The following is a 24,366-nucleotide window of genomic DNA, read 5'->3' on the forward strand; positions in this document are numbered from 1 at the left end:
TTTTATATTCATTTTTAGGTGGCCTTGGAGAAGGTTTTTAACTTTGCTGTTTCAAATATATTTGAGACAAGAGTTGCTGGTCGGATGGTTGCTGATATGTGCCGAGCTGCAGTAAAAGTGAGAGAATGCTCCAATTTCACTTGGTCTTCAGTTTTTTTTTTTTTTTTTCTTAAAGAAAAAAAACCTACTACTTTTTCATATGTAAGATCTTTAATTTTTTCTTGTAAATATAGATGATTCTTAATACTATTTTCTAAAATCTGATGGTTGCATTTGGCACCATCTCAAGAGGATAATTGACAAAGTATTTTTAACTGTAGTTGCATTATACTTAGTATAGGTTTTATTGAGAGTTCAGAAGTCAGTCAGAGTCTGACTTTAGGTTGAATTGTAGTTAGAGTTGAGATACAATTTTTCCTATTACTCTCTCTTTTTCAGTAGTACTGTTAAAGGATTTTTATCGATGTGTGTATTGAGTTCCATAAGGTATGTGGTTTTTTTCTTAATGGACCATTTATGATGCTATTTCCAGTGTCGCCCTGAAGAATCCTTGAAGCTCTTTGTACCCCATTGCTGCAGTGTTATAACTCACCTTACTGTCAGTAAGTTTAAAATATTTCTAATATTACATATGCTTCATTTTGAGTTGTTTTTACTAAACATAAAAGCAATATGAACATTTTCCTTTCCCCTGCTCTTCTCTCTCCCCACCCCCCAATTAATCTCGATGATGGAAAATTGATTCTGCCTGTGATTTCTTTAAAAAGAAAAAAAAAAAAAAGAAAAAAAATGTGCTTACCTTCAAGACAGAAATTATCAATTTACAAGAACATGGTTCTCTAAAATTTGGCAGTTTAAAATATGTCTCTAAACTTCTTCCTCTATTCATCAATAAGTAAACAAGGAATTAAATGTGCTGTAGTAACTTTTAGGTGGATGGGGTGAAGAATGAATTGGAAGGGTTGCAAGAAAAGGGTTGAGATTAAACTTTTGAGATGCAGGAATCTGGTTTATGGTTTATCTTTTGTAAAGCTGACCTACAGCATAGTAACAGCAGTGCTTATAACTTGTTTCTCTAGATGATGATGTCTTGCGTGATGAGGAACTAGATAAGGAGCTACTTTGGAATCTTCAGCTTTTGTCAGAGGTATGGCATAGAATACTCTCCCCCATGCATGTATACACCATCATTGAATCCCATTTAATGCCCCTGAAAGAAATGAACAATAAACTTCTGCTGTTGAAATAAACAGTTGTATGAAAGATATTGCATAACTTTTTCTTATCTGACTCTGAGATGAAAGTTGATGTTTGAGGAAAATAAAGGTATGCCATGTACAGGGAATAAAATTGAAGCATCTTTGCAAATAATTGAGGCATAGAGAAAGAAGAGGGATCAATGCAGGGAAAAACTTAAGATCCTTGTGTAAAAGAAATTTTCTAAAATGCATCTCAATGTTCATGAGTAAAGGTAGAAAATTTGAGATCAGGAAACACTCTGTGTTGCAGTAGTTGTGTATTAAATTTTTTCAGCAGCAGCAGAAGTGGTAGTTCACGTGTAAGTTCAGTCTTCAGGTTGAATTAGGTATGATTTATGGAGTGAAACCTGGTACAGATTCACTTGAGTGGTATAGTCCTCTCTATAGTCTAGAACAAAATCTGTTACATTTATCTTTTGAAATGTTTGTCTTTCCTACTAGATCACTCGAGTGGATGGAAAGAAGTTGCTACCGTACAGGGAGCAGCTTGGGAAGATTCTGCAGCGAACCCTACATTTAACCTGTAAGCAGGGTTACATTCTGTCTTGTAACCTACTGCACCATCTTCTTCGTTCTGCTACACTTATCTACCCCACAGAATACTGCAGTGTACCAGGTGGCTTTGACAAGCCTCTTTCTGAATACTTTCCTATCAAGGCAAGGATTTTCATTTATTTAGGATTAGAGGATTTGACTTTTTTAACAATCCTGCACTATTTTACTTGTTTTGTGAACATAGGTAGTATCTATGGAAAGTGTAATTGAAAGATGCGTTAAACTTTGAAACATGTTTAGCAAATTACAAGTTACTTGAATATTCATTTTTTGCCCTCAATGTATTTTGAATGCTGACTGTATTGAGTAGTTTCATAGCATGGTGTGACTGAGGGGTGTGTGTGATAAAATGACACAGTTCATAATGATCGCATGACTATAATAACGTAATACAAGGTTAAAAGTACCTGCTTGTGTTTCTGTTGTTGTAATAAATGATGTGTTGAATTGAGGCTTGGCTGTCATGAAGTACAGTGGTATAAACTGTTAACTTTGAGGTTAAGAAGGAGAATTTTGCTGTTCTCTAACTTAAACATCCAGTTGTGGAAGTATTTGCGACTAACGTTCATCTGCCTTTGTGGATGAGAGTTACAGCCTTTCCTGGTTACTCTTTGTATTAATGTGGCCATCAGATGTAATAAGTAATGATGAGTGCATGCAAAATGGGTATAAATACATGAGTGCAGAATAGCTGCAAGAAAGGAGAGATGATATTTTAAAGGCAGAATAACAAATGAAAAGTGACACTACACTGAACTTCATTTTGAGATAAAAATCAAAGTCGAAGTGGCAATATTAAAAGTTACTGAAAGTAACAAAAGTAATGTGCTGGTCTGCTGTTATGACTTTGAGGTTGATTGATCTGTATCACAGACAAATAGCGGACTAGTCAGATGGCCTGTTTGAGTATAAAATTGCATTTTGCCTAAAAATGTTCTTGTATGCAATTTTAAAACTACAGAAAATCTCATGCTTGTTCCTGAAAGCCAGTACAGATCTATGAAATGATGAGAAAATCAAGTAGGACCAGATATGCCTTTAAAAGACGAAGAAAAAAATCTTTATGCACCTCGACAAAAAAATGAACTTTTAAAATTCTTCCTCTGGAAACTGAAGGGTGTGGGGGGGTAAATCCACAGTCCTTCAGTGCCTTTCATACATAAGTGGCTAATTTAGAAATAAACTCTTAATTGTTATGAAGAGTTTTTGTCATTTACGTGCTTCCTACCCTGCCCCAGTATAAAACTCCGATTTTGTTACTTTCTCAAGTAATATTCATGGAGACCAGCACTAGCCTGGTCTTCCAAGGAAGAGAAGTAATAACAGGCTATGTTGAGTAAGTGTGCTGTCGTAGTTCTTTGAACTTTTTGTCCAATCAGATCAGTTGGGCGTTTTAGTAACAGATTGTGAAGTTTTGTAATCCTGAATTACCACATAAAATTGGACAAAGACAGGAAAAGGAAAGCCAAAATTTCACAGGGGCTTTCAAGAGCATGCCTATTAACTGATATAGTTGTAAGCACATAACTTCATCTATAAATATGAACTAATAATTAACATCCATTTACTTCTTCTTTCAAGTACTCAGTTCTGTAGCACATCTCAGCTCTTTGTAAATGAAAGACAAGTTGTCTTTGTTATGGGATGACCTGGCGTTGTATGGAAACTCACACTTAAAAACTAACTCTCATTTTAAAAAAGAAAATGCCATGTTTTCAGATAGTAGTTCAAAACTGCCAAGGAGCATTACAAAATGGGCTAGCCTCTTTGTGTACTCTATAGGAGTATCAAATGTCAGTCGGACTTCAGAATATTCTGAATTTTTACCTAGCCAAAGGAAAGACAGTTATTTTTCAGTTAGAATAGTGAAGTCCTTGGCCTGTTACACCTGTCGAGTATTTACTATGTTCAAGGTATGTTGTAGATAGTATGCGGGGTTTGGGGTTTCTGTTTGGTTTTACGATGTCTTTTTTTCTGAATAACTGCTTTACAGCACTAGCTAGTTTGTGGGTGGGCTATTTAGTAATATAAATGCTACTTTTTAATGAAAATTAAGCTTCATAGTTTGTTTAATAGGACATGTCTTATTTATTGTAGGACTGGGGTAAACCAGGTGACCTGTGGAACTTGGATATCCAGTGGCATGTTCCTTCATCTGAGGAAATAAATTTTGCTTTTTATTTGCTGGATACTTTTCTTCAGCCTGAACTGACCAGATTAGAGCACTATGCAACTGGAAAACTAGAAATGTCCAGGTCAGTGGTGGTATGTAATATAGAGAATTTGTGTATCCACTAATGGTTGTTTCCGGTAGTTACTGCCAATCATATTTGAACTACAAAAGTGAGAGAGTGAAATACTACAATGTTACACTGTCTTTTGATACTATTGCAAGTATCTTTCCAAGATTTTTGGTTCTTTAAAGTATATTTAGGTAGAAGTGCATTTCATAAAATAGATGACAGATTACTTTGAATAGAAACACGCCTTTAAAAATTCCCAAACAGGAAAGACTTTGTACCAATATAAACAGTATCTTAAGAGTTTTTTGTTTTGTTTTGTATGTATGCTACCAATTATGATTCCACTTTTCTTCTTGCTGGCTGAAATTCTTCCTCTGGACTACCTCTTGTTACTTTGGCACAACCAATTTGTGTTCCTAAGCTATGAAATGGAGCACAGGCTGATTTGGCTTGGTAATCTGATTTTCCCCACTACTTTCCTGCAAGTAAAAGGTGTGATGTTTTAACTGGTGTTCTTAACCAGAACAGCTTTCTGATTCAGTATATAGTGTTTCCCTGCAAAAAGCAGTGATGGTGTAACTAAGGAGGCAACACAGTCAGTGGCAACTAAGGAGGTAACACGGAGTCAGTGGTACGAGCAGAGGGGAATGGAGGCAAGAACAGTGTTAGCCAGTCTTAAGCTTTGTTAATGCAAAACTGGAAACTAAGGATAGTTTCCTATGCATAAGATACTTGTGAATTTAGTATGTGCTAAAGCATTGACAAGTAACAAATAGCTACAGCTATTTACAAGCATTATATCTCAACCTTTCTTTATTTCTCATCTTAAGGCTTCTCACCCTTGCAACAATATGTACCTCAATTGATGTTCATAACAACATGTGACAATATACCTCAAGCTGTAAAGTGCTGCCCTGCATGAAGTAGGGTGTATCAGGCTCCTAAATACTTCTTGATCTATGATCAAGTTCCCACATTGCCTTCTATCTGTAAAATACAGCATGTGCTCAACACATCAAAGCCACCAAACTTCAACCGTAAAGTGTGCTTAAACTTAAAAAAAAAAAAAAAAAAAAAAAAAAAAAATCATGTTTAAGGCTTTGGATTATTCATGTGTTTCTTTTCATTGTTTCCTTTCTGTCTGATACCTTATGTGTAAAGCCATTAATTTATAATAGAATTGGACTTCGATTTGGTCAAGGCTTCAGTTTGCTACCTAGTAGAAACACATTATGATGATTTGGGAAAGCATAGCCAAGTGTTTGAATTGTCAATTAAGTTGGAAAGCAAGACAGCAAAACTGCAAGAGTAGAGAATACTGTTTGTAGCTGAGTGCAAATAAATGAGAGGCTGAGTGAACCTGCTGCTTCTTTGAATTCAAATACTTAAAATTTCTGAAGCTAGAATTCTTCTCAAATTTTTTTCCAGTATTTCATTGGCTGATAATTGGAAATTAAATGTTTTTAATATACTTAGATGCTTCAGAATAATACTTTGTATTGCAAAAGAGGAAATAAAAAATTCTGATGGTCTTTTTTAAACAAGTATTTAGAGAGTTCATATGTAATGCATGAAGACTAGGACCTATTCAGCTCACAAGCCTCATAGGAGGGCTGAAAGGAATTATTTTACACATCAGAGTTGCTTAGCACAAAGACTGGAACAAAGGCCAAAATTTGTAACTGTATATTAAATGGTGCTGCTTTAAATGAGAAGGCCTTAAACTATATGCCATAGTTCCTTACAATAGCACAGAAAAAAGTAAAAAGTGTTCATTTTGTTAGATTGTATTTTATCAACAGACCATAACATATTCACTCATTAAGAAAATATTCCCTCATCCTACTCCTGGTATAAAGGACTTTGCTCCTTTTGAAGAAGAGGGGAAAAACAGTTGTAATGGGGTTTGATCTCAGACTAGATAAAATTTTTCAAAATTTTTTTTTGTAAAGCTGTCATTTTTTTTAAATCAATTTGTCTCATTTCATTGAAGCTTCCTCCGCTGTTTAAGAATGTAAGATTTCCAAAGCAATTTTTTCAGAAAATGAAGTTGAATGTTGTTCTGCAATAGTATTAGGCTGGATCAGAAAAGCACAGCTTTCTGTAGTGCATTCTCTTGTGTTTAGAACTGATAGAGTTTTAATAAAATGTTATAAAACCTTACGAAAACAGACATTTGCCAATTGTATATTTCCAACTATTTGGCATAACTGTTAAAGTGATTGGGTTTTGTTCTTTGTTTTAAGAGATGATGTGCAGCAGTGCCTCGCAATAGTACATAACTGCTTGATTGGCTCGGGGAATGTTCTGCCTCCCCTAAAAGGAGAAAGGATAGCTCATCTGTAAGTAAAACTTATATCACAAATATTTTAGCAATTGTATTATGTCATCCTGTTTTTTACTGTTTTCTTATTGCTGTTGTTGTAGAGAACTGCTTTTACTAATTGCTTTTAAAGAGTTCTTCTACTAGTATAAAAATACAGAAATTTGAAATAATGATTTGCAGAAACATCTGAGTGTTTAAAAATATGAAATATTTTTAACATTAAGTGCTTTTCATGCCAAACTCTGTAAACATTTTAAAAAGGTAGGTGACAGCATTATATTGCTGGTAGCCTTTTATGTAAAGGAAATGAAAGCTAGGCATTTACTAATATGTTTAATATCCAGGGAGAAAAGCAAAGATTCCAACTCTCAGCTCTGCATCCACCAATCACTGAATCAAATAGCCACTCTTCTTCCCTGTGAAAATGTCTTAAAATATCTGACTTGCCTAATTTCAAAAAAACCAGCAACAACCTTCCCTTCCTCCAAAGGAAGCCTCCAAACCATAGTGCATTGCCATCTTATTCATGTTTCTATTACCCTGAAGAAATAATCATCAACATGCTGAACTTACCTTCTTCCTGACTGTGTCGTTATATTAAAATAGGAGGTAAATCCAGTTTGAAAGCTCATATCCCTGCGAATAATGTCACAGAAGAAACTGGCCTTTGGTAGCAGTATACAGTAGGACTCCAGAAAAAATGCTCAAGTAAACTATTGTTTTGGAAGTAACAGGAATTTTTTGTTGCGTTGGAGTAGTTCAAGTTTTAAAAAGATTGTTTAATACAGCGGACTGCTTTTTAAGTGTTGACTGTTTCGAGAAAGAGAGTTGAAAAATACTGTTAGAGGCAATTATGAGTTTGATCCCAGTGTTCCTATTGTTACATATGTTTTGAAATATGGAGGGTTCCAATTAAGTGTTTATCCTAAGTCTGTATTTGAGGACAGTAAAGTTGTCGTTCAAACTTTTTGCCAAAGTGCCAACTACTAAAAGTGCCAAGGAGCGTTAATGTTGTTTCAGATGCTTTATTTTACGAGTTTAGCCTGTGTGAGCTCTTTACTTGTACAGGAGGCGAGGCTTCTCTTGAGTGTATTTTAGAGTATTTGTTTAGCTGGAGGGCTTTGTAGAGGCCATCTTTTACCACTGACTGTACAAGAAGGGAAATAATTCTTTTAGTTAAAGCCTGCATGTGATGTGTTCATGCTGACTTGGAATATCTTCAATAATAAGGACTACAGCACCCTTCAGGACTGCTGTGCCAGTCTTGTTTTGCTGGTCAGCACAGAGAAAATGTGGGACCAGTGTTATCATCACTTCTTGATTCAATCTGAATTCTGTCCCGCCATCTTTTGGGTGGCAAGTACTATTTAAACTAACAATTCTTAAAGCTAACATGTTCAAGGATAGAGGGGTTGTGAGGTTTTTCTGGTTTTGGGGTGGGGGTCATGAAAAAAGACCGATTTACTGTTCTTGGATATTGTGGACTTGAATATGACATATAAGTGCTATCCTGGCCCCAAAAATTTCTAACGTCACAAAAAAATTTGCTGTTGATGAAGTAATCTATTAATCAATGAAGAAATGCCTGTGTGTGAGTAAGCAGTTTCACACCCCTTATGTAAGGCATCTGATCATTAAGAACTGAAGCTTAATTTGGTAAAAATAATAGTCTCACCGCCTTTGGGGAGAACTTAAGTGAGTTGCAACTGTCATTAGAGAGTGTGTATATAGGCTGTCTTTGGTTTTGTTTTGGGAGTGAATTGTTCAGGATCATCTTTGGTTTATGTTGCTTAGGCAAGATCTGTAAATTCTTAATTTACAAATTAGGACATTGGCCTACAGTCAACTTCTAAATGACTTGCATATTTATGGAAGGTTTGCTTAATTCTGTTAGGTATCTACACTGCCTTTTTAAATGTATACAGTTTACACAAGAACATGCCGAAATCTATCTGTGACTAAAGAAATTAAAATCTGACTCTCTTATTTTCTCATGTAATCTGAATTTTGAAACTCAATTAGTTTATTGTAAATGTCTGTAGAGCTTCAGAATTTTCTGTTCTTTGGCTGGACTTTATGCTTTCTGATGAAACTTCTTCTACTGCGCTGTGAGCAGGTCTTATGTCCAAACTTTATTTTTACATTAAGGCTTTTTAAAAACATAATTAAGGCAGTTTTTTCAGTGACTTTATATGGGACTCTGGAACCTTCCCTCCAAAGTTGTATGAATTTTGTCCAAGTAAGCTTTAGTTCTCATTCTTTGTATGATTGGAATGCGTGCATTATCACAAATGGAAAATGGATTTCTAGTGAAGGAGAAAATTTGGGATAAATAGAGTAGATTTGTCTGCGGTTGATTCGTTCTTTAGCCTAGGAAGATGGACTAATCAATACTTCAAGAGATTCCATTGTGTTGTATTTCACAGACTTCATGTCAAATAAATGTTAGGTCCTTGTCAGTTTATTAGAGGAGGAGGTAGATTACATTCAGTTTACTCAGCAAGAGAAATTATAAGGCATCTGGAGAGATGAGGCTGAGCTGATGTGTCCAGGATGGATAGTATTCATTTTAGTGACATTTCTTTTGAAACATATATTCTGTTTTAGTAGGTTGGTTACTATATATGACACAGGAGGGCATTGTGCCAAGTAGGAAGATGTCCTCTCCACTTCTTTCTTCTCTCCCCTATCCCAACTATCCTCTCCTCTCCCCCTGAGAAATAACTGGAATATTTGGGGGAGAGGGGGTTCTCTTGATTGAAAGACAGTATAAACAGCTTCCTGTGAATACAGCATTTTCCTTCCCATATGTCTATAATATTGCATCCAGTTTGAGCATAGGAGATGCTTTTTGCTGAACTTGCTATCAGAACAGAAAAAAGATTGATTTTAATTGTAATTGTATCGTGAATTCCTCGGTTTTTTTGTCAAAGATATTAGTTACAAATAATGGGAATGCAATGGGAATGCACATCTCAAATTTGAAAGTGAAGAGCTTTTATTGACAGTGAAGAAGTCAGTTATCCAGAATGCCCTTATTTTAAGTGCCGTGTACTCACAGTACAGTGCACTAGTGGTGGTGATGTTTACTATCTTAATGTGGCAGTGTAGGAATGTTTTGAATGCAAGTATTGGTGAATGGCTTGATACATTCAAGTTAGAAAATTCTACAAATGCACTTTTAAACTGGCATAGGAGATTTCTTATAAAAATTTCTTCTACACCACTTAACTCTAATGAAACATAGTCGATTGCACGCCATGAAACACAACATTTTTGTTTGTACTGGCTTTGAAGTGGAGCTGAATCCGTGCAACTGCTAGAGTTTTCTACATCTTGATGGTTAAGTGCATGAAGATTCCTGTTGAGACAGATTACAAATATTTGTTCTCTTGTGATTCTCTAGTCTGCTCACTGAACAGAAGGAAAGTCACATAGGTGGAAGATCTTGGAACTATATTTGAACCTCAGCAGCAGAATAAGCCTTAACTTCTTGTATGGAGCGGGATGGTAAACTAGACATGATGATCCAGTTAGTAGTGTGGACTATACCTGCCTGCAGACTGTTCCTACTGCCCAGATGCTTTTTACCCGGATAGTACCGGGTTTGTCTATTTGAATGAAAGCTGGTCAGATATTTGCAGATCTCTTTTTGAGTGTGTTCACAACCTTGCTAGGGGGAGGCAGTGGTGGGAATGAAGGCGTAAAGAACTGCTTTCTCCATTAGGAGCAAGGTGCAGCAGCAGTGATATCCTGCTGTATCTGCTATCAGCTCCCAATTTTTTTGGTTAGGCAGCAGCAGGCCTCAGTGGAGTGGTTCTTACCCCTGCTCTCCTCCAGATTTCTAATAGCAGCTCCTGAGAGAATAGGTGTGAGCAGATCGGGGAGAAGAGATGGAGTGTTTGTGCAACAGTCCCCAAAGTGACAGATGAGATCTGTGCAGCTGATGAGTGAACTATACTGACGTAGAGTGGAGAGAGTGGCCAGACTATTTAATAGCCAGTTCGGTTAAAGGGAAAAACAAACTGCCCTTGAAAATGAAGTTCAGATATAAAACTGTTACTGAAAGATCCCTAGACTTTGTGAACTACCAAAAGGTGTCAGGCTCTCAAAGAGGTTCAGTACACACTCCAAAAATTCCGTTGGATTTTAGAGCTGTATTTTATTTTTATACTGATCTGTTTGTAAGTATGCATATACTTACATTTCAGGTTTTTTTTCTTAGAAAATACTGAGATTTGACTTCAATAAATCCTTTCCTAAAATACATTGATAACTTTGGGTTTTAGAGGCACATTTGTTGAAGTGCTGCTTCTTGGTAATAGGTAAATTGCTGCTATATTTCAGTTATCTCAGCCTTTGTATTGTTAATGATTACAAGCAGTATCATAAATTTAAACTGATCTAATTTTACTGTAGGTTTAATTAAATTGATAATAACTGAGCGGTGCAAAGCAAGACATGACTTTACTGAGTGAGAAAATAAGTTTATTTGGGGGAGTGTTTTTCAGCTTAAGTAAAATGGAAAACTAATTATAAAAATTACATGGTGACCATACATCACAAATGTCACAAGCTGCCTAAAAGCTCATTTCATTATTGGTTGTTGTAATCTGCGTTGTTGCAGAAAATTTCCATGCTTTACATGTAAGATTGTCTTGATAGGTGAATTTAAATCACAGTATAGCATAAATATGGTAGTCTCCTGAAGGGCAAACACTGGTATTGGGGGAAGAAAAATGATTGAACCTGGATTTAACTCCTAAAACATTGTTAAAAAATTCGCAAGGTTGAATACATGAGTCTACTTGGCACTAAAGTTATAATTATGTGAGATTGCTTGCTGCTTGGTGTTTTGTTGTAGCTATAATTCTCTTGGAAGTTACTTCTACAACAGGAAACAGAACTGTGGCAAGTATCAAACTTCTCCTCTAGCATATGAAAATAAAGGTGTAGCATCTTACTGTAGTAGTACTGTTAACCTGTGATTCTTGTTTGATTACTATAGAGGATGTATTACAGTTCACAATGTCCTTTTTATGAAACAAACGTTTAGAAGTCTGTTTCCACTAGTCACTTCTAAAAACTTTTCATCTTGAAAAGTTTTATAGGTGGGAAGGTCTATTTCTATGGACTTTTACAGGTGTATTTTAGTTGTTTGACACTGGGGGGGAAAGAGTACCTAATAATTTCAAGATGTCTTTGCTCATTAATATTTCTTTGTGTTGTGAATAGCCTTTATTTGCCTCTTGGAAGGTCATGTTAACTTTGAAAATAGATTTACTTCTTGAATAATTAGGATAGAAAGCTTTTCTGATGTCTTTGATTATTTGTTAAAGCTGAAATTGAATAAAATTCCTCAGCATTGGTGTGGTATCTTTTAATTGCTGGATAGAATCAAATTGTGGTTTTATTTTAATGGCTCGACAAATGTTGGTTAGAGTAAAGGTTTCAAAAGTTCCCTTTGTTCGTAAGTAAGAGAGTACATAGGCCTGAGCCGCCTTGAATCTCTTACCAACGTAGGTTAATGTTTTCATGTTGCTTGACTAGTTTCTCTTACTCCTTTTTTATCTTTTGAGTGTGGTAGTCTGTGAACTTGGAGGTGATGTGCAGTGCAGAAATCACATCATTAGACAAACACTTGACTTGGTATGTTCAGTATACCCCAAAATAAACAGTGTATTACATGTATGCACGTGTGTACATACAGTCACTATACCCAACAGCTTAACTACTGTGAAGTGCTTAAAGTGTTTTTCTTGTTCAGTGAGCTTGAACATAAATGGTTTAGATTTCATAATGCTCCAACTTTTTCAGAGACCAAGCAAATCCTGTGTTGTCTGTGTGGGTTTTTTACTTTCTCAGTCCTTCTGAAAATCCCATCATAGCTTAATTAAAAAATATTTCACACTATTTTGAAAGCTTACAGTGTTACCGTGAATGTTTCATACCTGAGCAGGTGTTTAGCAAGATTACAGGCAATTCAACAGAAGATTTGTGCACAATCTATTTGCAGATAAACTGCATAACTGAAAGTTGTCAGGATGGAAGAGGATAGTTGAATTTCAGTAGGAAGCAGAAATTTCATGACTGTTGCTTGATGCTCTTTCTTAGCTATCAGGAACAAGAAATATGCCTCCCTTTATCTTTTTGGGAGGATGAATGAGTGCTCTCGTGAAGTGCTAGGCATGACAAATTAATAGAAGACTGAATTTCATGAATCAATAGCCTGTGTTTATACTCTTTATTCCATGTAATGTGTTCTTCATCTTTAATAGATACGCAGTTGATTTCAAGTGTGTTCTCTGAATTACTTGTTTTAATGCAAATAAATGCATAGTTACAAGGGGGATGGAAGAAAAGTTGGGGAGGAGGCTGACAAAGGATGTGAGGGAGCAATCCCTTACGATAGCAGCAGTATTTTGTGGCTGAGTTAAGGTGTTCAAAGCTCTAGAGATAGCTGATGTGAGTTAGCCTGACATAATTGGGAAAAATGAACATTTTTTTTCAGTGTCTGCAGAAAAACAACATAATGCTTTTCTTGCTGCACAAGGTGTGCGTAGGTATACGTAATGCCTCTGCACACACAGTCTACTCTTTTCTTTCAGGGACCACTGTAATGTTGTTAGGGATTACGAATTAATTCAATGCACTTTCATTATGATGTCTTTAATGGTGTGGAAATAAAGATTTTTTTCAAATACAGACAATATAAAGCTCTCTAAGTCTTTTGCTGATGTTCAGTTCCTCACAGCTTACCTACTAATGTGCTAGCCCTAAACAGCTGCGTCAGAGAGGCAAAAACAGGGTTACTCACAGAATTTCCCAGCCCCTCCTTTTTTCCCGTGCGCGCCCCCCCCCCCCCCCCCCCAAATACTGCTTGGTTAGTCAGGATGCATATTGCTCCACTCTCGCTACAGATGTTGGTAGGAGCTTTTTTATTGTTCTTTCACTGAAGATGTTCAGTCTAGAGGTCAAGGGTAAGACGGCTTCTTTGAAATGTGTAAGGATGTTCACCGTATGACGAGGGGCAGGGCTAGCTAACCTCTCTTGGCATCTCCAGGAAACTTCCCAGCTCTGCTGGGGGAGCTGCACACAGAAAAGGGAACAGTTACTCCTCCACGGTGAGTAACCCTGTTTTCTCCTTGTTCACCTTCCAACTGTTGTCTTTTACATCTCTAATGTTAACATAGGTTGATGTGGCCCTTGATCTAGTCCTTTACATGGCACAGTACTTTTTTTTTTTTTTTTTTTCAATTAGAAAAAATTCCTGTGCAATTTGCTCAGTGGAGTGATGCTAAATGGTGTTTGTTTCTGAAAATCTGTATGTGATTGCTAAACTGTTACTTATAAAATGAGGAATATGTTCACAAAGACTTGAATAAAGTGCTCTGTGAAGTGTTTGGAAGTGGAATAACATAGTACATAACTCAAAACATAGTACATTCCTCAAAGTAATGATGCATTAGGCTCTGCAGTGTGGCAAATAAGGGAGTGAATTCTTCAGAGTTCTGTTTAATTGGATTTCTGATCTAGCTAAAACTTTGGAAACTTGTTGCTTGTCAGTTCTCTTGGCAGTTATTCTGCGTTCTATGCTGTTGAGTCAGAATGAAGTGCAGGGTTACTTACACGTTGCATGAAGTATTGTCTGGAGAATCTTGCTATCAGTGTTGACTGTAAAGTTATTAAAAGCATTTCATGCCTCTTCCTTTGTATGTCCTAAGGAAAACCTCATAGTGTTTTTGGGGGGGTTTTTGGTGTTTTGTTTTTTTCCTGGCTCAGTTGCTGACACTTACAATGCCGAATATTACCAGCAGTTTGTGGGTCAGCTGGAAACCTTTTTTACATTTTAAATGTAGTATTTTCATCTTATTAGTAGCCATATTGGAATAAATGGTTCTGCCTGTGGAGCAATTTAAGGAATATCCCAGTCTGGTTTGTGGTTTATTGGATGCTACATGTTGAGGAGTTGTTGCTGGTCTGCCCAGGAACCTGAAGTGCAAAGTAGAGAGATCTCAGTGGTGTTTTTCCTTTGTTGTAAAATTTAGAGATTTGTTTCAGAACTTGGCTAGCTGGTGAGGGTAACTGAATGTGTTCTGCTGGGAATGTGAGGGAAGAAAAGACTTGTGATCTTTCTGTAGACTACCTGAGAAAAAACTAGGAACTAGCATTTTAATTTTCCATGCTGCCTCATAGATAGGAAAACCTTATGGGAACTTAATTGTTGCTCTTTTTTTTTTCGCTTTTTTTTTTTTTTTCAGAGAAAACTGTTTAAGGGTAAAAATATTTTAAAATACCGTAGAAAAATTTTGCTGCTCTGAGCTCATTTAGCTGTCAATGTATCCAGCATACTGTAGAAAAGAAACTGGTTGCTTAATACATTTCCAACTGCCGGAGGTTGTTGGGTTTGTCTGTTACCCCTTTTATAAGGAGAAGTATTTGGGGATGGGAGGATTCCTGTTGTTTTAGAGGTTAAGTTCAGAAATATTGCCTTTCTCTGTCTTCCAAATAAGAACGATCTGATCTTGGAGAAGTGCATAACAAACTCTTTTCTAAATCAGTCATGTAGATGATTCTAAAAGAGCAAGTGTGAGATACCACAAAAGCTTTATGTATATTTTAGCAGGAGCAACATGCTGGGTTGATGTTGGATACTGAAAATTGTATTAGTGGCCAAGTTGTACCTTGAGCACCTAACAGTGCTGACTGTTAGGAGGAAAAATAGGTGTAAAACTATTGGAATAGCTTATTTTCAGGTTTAACTCAGTGCTGATAGAAATACAATAAGGAAAATGAAATGAGAATGTCACTTCTTGATGCCCAAATCAATTAGGAATAGGCGTTTCGGTTTGACTTTAACTGGGGCAGATGTGACTGTTACAAGGGTTGTGAAGTTAGTTTGTTTACCTAAATTTTGGTTGCAAGTTTGTGTGTTTCTTGGTTTTTCTTTGTTTTTTTATTCTTGAGACTGACATTTGTTCATCTAATCAGCATAATAATTGTAGCACTCTTGTTTTAATGTATCCATTTTAATAGGAGAAATATGATCCTTATTTCTGGTTTTGTCAAAGAAAGCTTTGTAATTGCCTGAAACTTGGAGGCTTGTTTTAGTATCTGGTAGATTCTTGATCTGAGCACATCCTATATGTGCTTTCTGTTGGGTTATTTAGCATTTGTAATAGCAATAGGTTCACATTCCTTCACTTAGCTTCCTGTTTGCTCTGATTATACTATCATTGTAGTTTTACATTTAAAAAAATTATATGGATTACTTGCTGATACTATGCATTTAATGTAACTGTGCAGAATTTTTTGCTTCTGACTTCCTTTCCAAAGCACTCTGATTTGTTCTTAAAGGTTGAAACTCATTGGCCTTAATGTTTTCAGGGGAGAGGTGGTAGTTTAATGCAAATATGTGTAGGATACATCTTTTAAATTCATTAACAAGTGTCTGAGTCTCGCTCGATTTATGCATGGTTATGGATAAAGCAAATCCACAAGGACTAAGCATTTACTTTTAAAATATTTGGATTAACGAGATTGATCTGAATCTTGAAAAGCATGTTGTTGTTTTTTGGCATGGTTATTGATGGTGAACTTCATATAGCAATAAATATTGGTCTTATGGATAATGAATAAGTTTATTCAACTTTATAAAGAAAGAGCTAAAGTCAGAAAAACTTTATTGATTTAAGTCATCAGGAAAGACTTCTGTCTCAGCCCTTTACAGTCAGCGATCTAATTCATCTGTCCTTATTAGCCTAGGATCAGGAGTCACATTTCTTTTGATGAGTGTTTTCATAGGTTTGACAGTGCAGCGAAATCACTGGCCATTTAACAACCAGTGAGCTTTTGCTAAATGAGAAATCAAGATTGTGGATTCAAGATGTCCTTATGGTACACTTAGTTTATAAATGTTAGAGAGCTGATGCATACTGTTAGTAAATCCAAATGTTTTTGGCGTTACTGGCATGAAATTTAACTTGTTAAAATGATTCAGATGCCAATGAAATTCACATAACGAACAATTTCTGTAATGTGTAGTAATATTTAGTTTGTTTTCATGCAGGGTCCCAAGTCTGGTGTCTTTGGAAGAGACAAAACTGTATACTGGTGTTGAATATGGTAAGTAGATCCTATTTCTTTTCAGAAAGGTTATGAGTTATTTTCATTCTTTTTTTCCCCTGCTGTAGAAACAATAGGTTCATTTTTGGAGCATAAGTTCGGTTATTCTTATGTTAAAGATGGCTTTTATGTGTATACCCATTTCATCTTAAATTATGGTAAAGGTACAGATCTGAAGTGAAAGTGCTGGAAAATTGGAGAGTTGGATTGGTCACAAAAAGAATAATGCCTGGTTGTTGCTATTACTAACAGTTACTAATACCTAACATACTGGAAGAAAACACGAGATAGTCTTCAAACATACTGGGAGGGCAGAGATTGAAACTGAATACTTGGTGACTGATCTTTTGGTTTCCCAAATTTTGTCCATGTCCAACATGTAATAGTCACATTTTAATTATAAAGGGTTATCTGCATCTGTCCAATCCTTGTGGGTCCTGAAACTGCGAAGTTGAGAGAAGAGCAGCTTGTATATGATGTCTGTCTAGTAGCTTGCCCTTTTTATGATTCAGAATTTAAGTACTTCTCAACTTGCACTGCTGTATGTACCAGTTCCTGTTTTATCTTCAGTTCTTACATGAGTCTTGAGATGAACTAGGAATTTTTTTAACTGGTGAGCTGCATGCTCTGAACATAAGCTTATTCATTATGGGGTTGGAGTAGAAATAATTGTTAAACAGTCCGGCTCTTGGAGATGAGAGATTCTTTGTTGGACAGTACCTTCAGTCCGATGAAAAATAGCTTATTCTTTTATCTTACACTTAAACTTCGGACAGGGAAGACATCTAGTCATTAAGAAATATAAGGAAAGGTGGGGACTGAGTAGGTAGCCACAAGTTGCCCAGAGAGTCAACCGTGTAAATGGACATACAGCACAGGGCAGGTAAGACTGTCTGCTTCTCTGGAGTCCAAGGTAGAAGCCAGCTGGGCTCGCAGGAACTTAAATACTTTCATTGCAAGTAAGAAAAAGGATGAGCTTTGACCCTGTGTACTCTGAGGGTTTCTGGATGAAAGAACAATCAGGGGCTTATTTATGGAAAGGCTGAAGGGTTTGTTTTTAAATCATTTTCCCAGTTTTGCTTAGCAGATTGATGGTCTGTGAGAAGGCCAACAGTCTAGTTCTGCTGCAACGATATGGCTGGGGATGGGGCTTTTGTCCAGCCCCCAGCTCAGAATGGTTGGGCCCATGTACCTTCACCCAGATGAAAGGTGCAGGAAGCAGCACTTGTCACACAAGGACTGCACTTGAAGCACTGAAGGAATGCAAGGCATAACCTGCTAAAAGCTGTGACAGCTGTTCTTGGTATAATACTGTGCATTTTTTAGGCCTTGTTGTGTGTGTTCTACACTAGCTTCCAAGTGAAGATGGGAAACTTAAATAGGGAACTGAGGCACACAGTAGCTGTTTATCAGAGTACTAAACATATTTAAGTGCTTTGACATTTCTTTTAAAATCTGATCCGTATTTTAAGTGGTAAATTTTTAGTCATATGACACACAGTGAGTGGACCTGAATTTAGCTGTTTCTGATAGCAGTTTATTCTGACTTACAAGCTTCCTTGGAAAGAAATTCTATCCTTCATCCTAAGTTTTCTTCTATATTCTCCATTGTTTGGACTGGGAATGTACTTGTCTGTTCCCTACTATGTACTAAAAGGGAATAAATTCCCAGTGTTACTGGCTTGATGAATTAAAATCTCTTGGCTTTCTTTTTTACCCTGCTTAGTGTGTTACTCTGTAATTTTCATATCCTAAGTAATCTGCCTCATTCTGTGGTTAGAAGTGATGCCAGCTATCAAGGCAGATAAAGAAGACTATGTCCCTATAAAAACACACACTTTTGTCTTGGTATCGCTCTTGTAAGGGTCTTATTTTGTATGTCCTTAGATATGACAAGATGGTTATATTTTTACTGTAGTCCATATCACAGTTTTCAAATAGTCCACTCTGGATTTCCACCAGTTTACTAATTTTTAAGTTGCTTTTTATGCCATCATATAATATAGAGAATATATTTAATTTTGTATAGATTTATCAAGAGAGAATTATCGAGAGACAATTGCAAGGATTACAAGGAAACTGTTGCGTAAGTATAACTTCCTTCTCTATCCAAGAAGTACTGTTGTGTTTAAGTGTAACTTTATAGATAAAAGCTGACAGACTTATTCTATTTACTTTATTATAATTTTGAGCTTTATTGAAATATTGTTAAATTTTAAAGCTGTTCTCATATCTGATAATAAACCATTTTTCTTCTAATCACAGGCTATATACTTGATAATTCAGAAGATGATACCAAGTCTTTATTTCTAATAATAAAGGTATATTTATAATTTGTAATAATTAAAATAAGATGACTTGATTTTTTGCAAAATAATCATTATTTGTTATCTTTTTTTCTTTCTACAGATCATCAGTGACGTTTTACAGTTTCAAGGATCTCACAAACATGAGTTTGACTCACGATGGAAAAGCTTTAACTTAGTGAAAAAATCAATGGAGAACAGGGTCAGTGATTTTCTTTGTAAAGTTTATGGGGGGTTATTTCAGGAAGGCTTTTTTCTTTTTTTTTTTTTTTTTTTTAAATGTCCTAATGGAACTATCTGTGAGTTTGAAATTTAATTCCTTGATTAGAATATTGTTTTGCAGTGCTTTTGTACCTTTATTTGTATATCTTATCTGTAAGTTGTTCAGCATTTCTGAATTGTAGTAACCCTCAGTTTTTATACATCCTTGGACCAAAATCTCTGAGAAGCATCATTGTTCTGCTAGAAAGGATAATTATTTTAGAGGTATCAGCGTTTTTTTTTTCCACTGTTGTAACTTTCTCAACTTTATCCAAATACTCAGAAAGGAGATAGACTGTACTTTTGAGAAAGCTGGAGATTTGACAGTTATCAGTGTTGTTATTCCTGGGGTCATGTATATCAAGTCTTCAATTAATATCTACAGGGTGGTATGACAACAAAGCACTTGGCGTCAGAAAATATCACACAGGAATATCACAAAGAAGATAACTGCAAATAGAAGGATTCTCCTTTATTTGCTTTGACTCTTGAAGCAGTGATAAATAAGGAATCAAATTATAGAAGTAATCTTAACTTTGGTTTTCTAAATATCTTGCATCTTATAATAGATACTATCATACCATTTATTTTATTAATAGTATCATACCATTTATTTATTTATTATTATTTATTTAATTATTAATGATTGCCACAGTAATAAATAACGTGGCATGATGCCTTGTTCTTGTCCTTGTGGATTGAGTCGTTCCTCCCATTTGCTTCTGAAGGAACTTATTCCCAAAATAATATGCAAAATAAGTGTTATAAATGAAAAACCTTACCAGGGCAAAAGTGAAGGTTGTCTGCCAGGAAGAATTTCTACATCAAATTCTCCTATTTCTAAAAGAGGAATAGTACTTGGGGGAATGCAGTCAGTACAGATTGCTAATGTGAATATTGAAATCTAAACCCAATTATTTATCTGCTTACAGCTTCAAGGAAAGAAGCAGCATATCAGAGCCTTGCTGATAGACAGAGTTATGTTGCAGCATGAGGTAATACTTTCAGTTAATAGTCTTGACTAACCACTTCACTAGAAAAGTTGATTTGTCATTTAGCAAAAGATGCAGTAATCTTACAATAGTGTTTCTGTTACATTTGTGAAGTGCAAAAACAGTCTGTCTTTCATTTGCACTGTCTATGCAATTTAGCTGAGAACACTAACAATGGAAGGCTGTGAATATAAGACCTCCCACCAGGAGATGATCAGAGATCTTCTCTGTTTGTCCACAAGTTCGTATGGTCAGGTAAGAAATGATCTTTTCTTAAGCTGAAATATGCTCAGTTTTTTTTTCCTGTGCTTTCAGGTAAGGTTTTCAAGATCTTCATGTCTCTATTTCCATGGCAGCATGAAGCATTTAATCATTTATTTCAGTCTGATTAGAACTATTGCCCATTTTGGCCTAGTTTTTGCATTTAAAAAAACATAGCTCCTTCTTTGACAAATGAGGAATGTAAGTGGGTGAAGAGCTTAGGTTAAAAAATTTATATTTTTTGAGGAATTTAATTCTAAACTTCTAGAAGATTTCAATTAAAAATATGCTAGGTGGAGGTTTTTAGGTATGGTATTCTCAATATGATTCATCAGACTATATGGGATGCTGAATCTGCTTTTAGGAAGTAGCTTTGATGGCATCTTAGTTTCGGGGGGGTGGAGGGCTGAAGGCAAAACAAAAAAGCACACACAGTAAGTGTGCCATTAGTTGGATTGTGAACTCTGTCCTGTGGGAACTCCAGCTGCATGTAAATCCAGATCAATCCATGCTGTCCACAGGCCTTTTGGAGTTTCGCTTACTGCGGCCATTATGCTAGCTGTTTGCTTTTCAAATGCTCTTGAAAACCCCAGACAGTTTTTTGGAAATACAAAGGATTTTCTTTAACTTTGTAGCCATTCTCAAGTAGCTGCTAGAAACAGGGAAGTATGTGTGGTGTGTGGTTTTTTTTTTTTTTGTTTTGTTTTGTTTTTTTTAAGAAACAAACAACTGTGAGTGAGGGAGGGGGGGGGAAGCATGCTGTTCAAACCCTTCTATAAATAGTTTGTGTTTCTGTGCACAGATATATCCTGTAAACTCTATGCATAAATAACTGAGAAGGATATGGGTATTGTTTTATATGCTATGTTTTTTTGATTCAGAAGACTTTCTAGTAATGTCTCTCTTCGCACAGGTCAGAAGTAAAGCTCAGCAAGCATTCTTCACAGCTCTAGGAACATACAATTTCTGTTGCAGAGATATCATTCCCTTGGTTTTGGAGTTCTTGCATCCGGACCGGCAAGATGTCACACAACAGCAATTTAAAGTACTGTCTCATGAACTTTGTTTCATATTTTTCTTTCAAAGTGTTTTTATAAGAGAATTTTTAGTAATAGGGTTTGCTTGCTTATCAGCATGACCTTGGTACTTCTATAGCATATAGCTTATGCCTGACTTAATGTAAGGAATTATTTGGGTTAGCTCAGTTGTCAACAGAAGTTTACCTATATTCTGCATTTCATCATGTGTTCAGGTATTACAAAAGCTTTTGTTAACACCTGTTCTCAACTTGTGAAATAAAAATTGAGAAACTATAGTCCAAAGCAGTAAAACTTGGTAAGCAGTTCCATCAGCTGTAACACTGTAAGCAGTGTGCGCTGGACAAAAAGCTGATTATCCAAAAATGTTATATGAAAACAGTGGCAAGGGGAAGGTTGTTTTTTTGTTTTTTGTTATGAAGAGGTGGGTAGTTGCTGATGCTGTCTGGCCTGGAACTGACACAGTGATACCAGGAAGCAATCTATCCATCTGGGTGTTCCCTTGCTTGTCAGGAAAGCATCATAACCTCCGCTTCTCCTGTTTTTCCTGCCCCCGTCAATCATCCTGACCATAGAAGGAACTCTTGGACTCTTGTAGTGTTGTCAGAAAAACAGGTTTGACTTATTGTTGTGATGGGTACCCTCAGGCAGCAAAAGATTACATTGTTTGCATAATTTAATATCCTTTTTCCTCTTTCTTGACCTTCCTTTTTGCTACCCTTTTACCTCCCTTTCTCCACCTCCATGTATTCCTGCATAAACAACCCACCCATAACTACTTTGTCCCCAGTTGGATCCAGTTTTGCTACATTAGTACCCAAATTTGGTCTTTCTGATACTGTTACCTAGGTAGTCTTACTGTATGATATACTGCTGTGGTTACCTAGGCGCTGCTGTCCTTTCAAGACTTTACTCACCAAAAGGTTCCCAAGACTTCCCTCCAGTTACCTGTGAAATCTAGCCATTTCTCACATAACTCCCCCTTAACCACCTGTGAGAACCAGCCATCCTTCATGGTGCTGCATGCAACTCTTGTCAGCATCTCATGTAATTATTATGTCCCCCAGTTTCTCATGTCATGTCCAGTAGTTATCAACATCCTGTTCAGTTAGCATAACTTCAGGTCTGGGACTAGTCAAAAGCCTGATTATTTGCTTGCAGCCCTACCATTTTTACCACAGCCAGATCTTAGCAATTTCACAGAAAGGCTAGACGTAGTCCTTAATCATTGAACAAGCTCCTTTAACGTAATTCGAAAATCAATCAGCTATGCCATGGAAAAAGGAATTGACATTATCTTTAACCTCATTAAGACAGTTCTTTAGCACTGGGAGGGTGGTGTGAAAAAACTTCAGTGTTTTGGCAAAGAGGCTGCATAGCTAAATCTCGATAGTGGATTTAAATGACTGGTAAGGTGAAAATTAATTTTTATTCTGTGTGAGTGCGTATGCTGACAAAGATATAACATATATGAATAACACTTGGTAACTTTTTAAAATTACATCTTTCATTTTATAGGGTGCCTTATATTGTCTTCTTGGAAATCACAGTGGAGTATGTTTGGCAAATCTTCATGATTGGGACTGCATTGCACAAACGTGGCCAGCAATTGTTTCTTCTGGGCTTAGCAAAGCCATGTCCCTTGAAAAACCATCAATAGTTAGACTCTTTGATGACCTAGCAGAAAAAATCCATAGGCAGTATGAAACGATTGGATTGGATTTTGCAGTAAGTGACATTGCTTAGAGTTACTGTTTCTGATTCTGAGTACGTTTGATTAAACACTTGAGACTCACTTACATTGCTTGAGTTGTTAGACCGCCGATGTTGACCTCATTCCACATTCTGTTATGTACTAATGTGGAGCTGTATTTTTGAAACTGAAGGGATAGAGCTTCCTGTAGCATTATTGGAACTTGTCACTTTAACTTCTAAGGAAACTAGTTATGGAAAGGAAGCTCAAACTGTATTTCTGTGCTAATTAGCATGGTTCTTGCTGCTCAGGTGTGAAGATGTGTGTTGGTAGGATAGTATAGTCAAGGTAACGTAGCTAACATTGTCGCTGTTTGTAGCTGTTATCCCACTGTAAAAAGTTGTTTGTACAACTGTCTCTTGTCTAATCAGCATATTAAATGTCATGGTACTTATTTTTAAGAATTAATGACAACTAATAAAAATCTCTTATAAACATTTTTTATAAATCTTTTAATACAATTATTTGTTTTTCTATTTTATTTTAAAATAGAATAAAATGTGTACTTGGAGAAATGGTTGTTCTTTGCGAACAGAAAAGCATTCTTCCCTACTTCTTCAGGGACTTCTGCCTAGTATAAATTAAATCTGATTTACATTTATGTGGAGAGAAAATTCTGTGCTCTTCTTATAATTCTGCGTCCTTCTCATTTCAAAGCAGAAACAAACAAATCTGTAAGTAGCTGCTCAGTCCAAAATATTTGCCTTCTCTGTCTATAGGTTCCAGAGAAATGTGTTGAGGTAGCTGTTATGCTACAAAAATCAGAACATCCAAGTTCAAATTTGATGATGCTTTGTTCAGAAGAAATTCAATTAGGAATTCAGCGACAGAAAGAAAAGAACACTGAAGCTCTGCAGTAAGTTTAACTTCACTGACTGCCAGCTCGCGTTACCTAATGCTTACCGTACATTAAATGTAATAATCCCGAATTGCTGAACTAAATCCTAAACTAGACACATTCACGTGGTGTGTTTTCTCTTCTGCCTCAGCAGCCTCTCTCCACACTCCTGTTTCTTTGCTGCTCTTTCCTGTCCTCCCAGTTATTGTTCACTGCACCACACTGACCCACTTTTTGTTGAGGAAATTCTGTTCTATGTTTAGATGATTCTCTTAACAGCATCTAGTTGGTGATTCTCTTTTTTCCCCTCAGACACTATGAAAATTTGGTCAACAGGCTTTTGGACTGTGTGGAACAAAGAAATCTGTAAGTCTGTGTTTCTGTGTGTAAGATTCTTTCCTTTGGGTGAA

The 24,366-nt window shown here is 36.2% G+C and overlaps 1 protein-coding gene across 1 annotated transcript in view; it reads left to right on the plus strand.

The window, feature by feature from the left end:
- Positions 1-24,366, plus strand: part of PSME4 (proteasome activator subunit 4) — a 76,025-nt gene that overhangs the window by 29,017 nt on the left and 22,642 nt on the right. Inside the window, exons 15-30 of the mRNA XM_064509758.1 lie at positions 19-117; positions 533-602; positions 1,080-1,147; positions 1,701-1,916; positions 3,912-4,069; positions 6,304-6,399; positions 16,453-16,508; positions 18,538-18,594; positions 18,774-18,829; positions 18,918-19,016; positions 20,008-20,070; positions 20,227-20,322; positions 21,242-21,373; positions 22,884-23,093; positions 23,838-23,974; positions 24,269-24,322. Of these exons, the coding sequence (XP_064365828.1) occupies positions 19-117; positions 533-602; positions 1,080-1,147; positions 1,701-1,916; positions 3,912-4,069; positions 6,304-6,399; positions 16,453-16,508; positions 18,538-18,594; positions 18,774-18,829; positions 18,918-19,016; positions 20,008-20,070; positions 20,227-20,322; positions 21,242-21,373; positions 22,884-23,093; positions 23,838-23,974; positions 24,269-24,322 (1,667 nt within the window). The remainder of the gene's footprint in view (positions 1-18; positions 118-532; positions 603-1,079; positions 1,148-1,700; positions 1,917-3,911; positions 4,070-6,303; positions 6,400-16,452; positions 16,509-18,537; positions 18,595-18,773; positions 18,830-18,917; positions 19,017-20,007; positions 20,071-20,226; positions 20,323-21,241; positions 21,374-22,883; positions 23,094-23,837; positions 23,975-24,268; positions 24,323-24,366) is intronic.

This window comes from Dromaius novaehollandiae, chromosome 3 (genome assembly GCF_036370855.1).
Source record: "Dromaius novaehollandiae isolate bDroNov1 chromosome 3, bDroNov1.hap1, whole genome shotgun sequence".
Lineage (NCBI taxonomy): Eukaryota > Metazoa > Chordata > Aves > Casuariiformes > Dromaiidae > Dromaius > Dromaius novaehollandiae.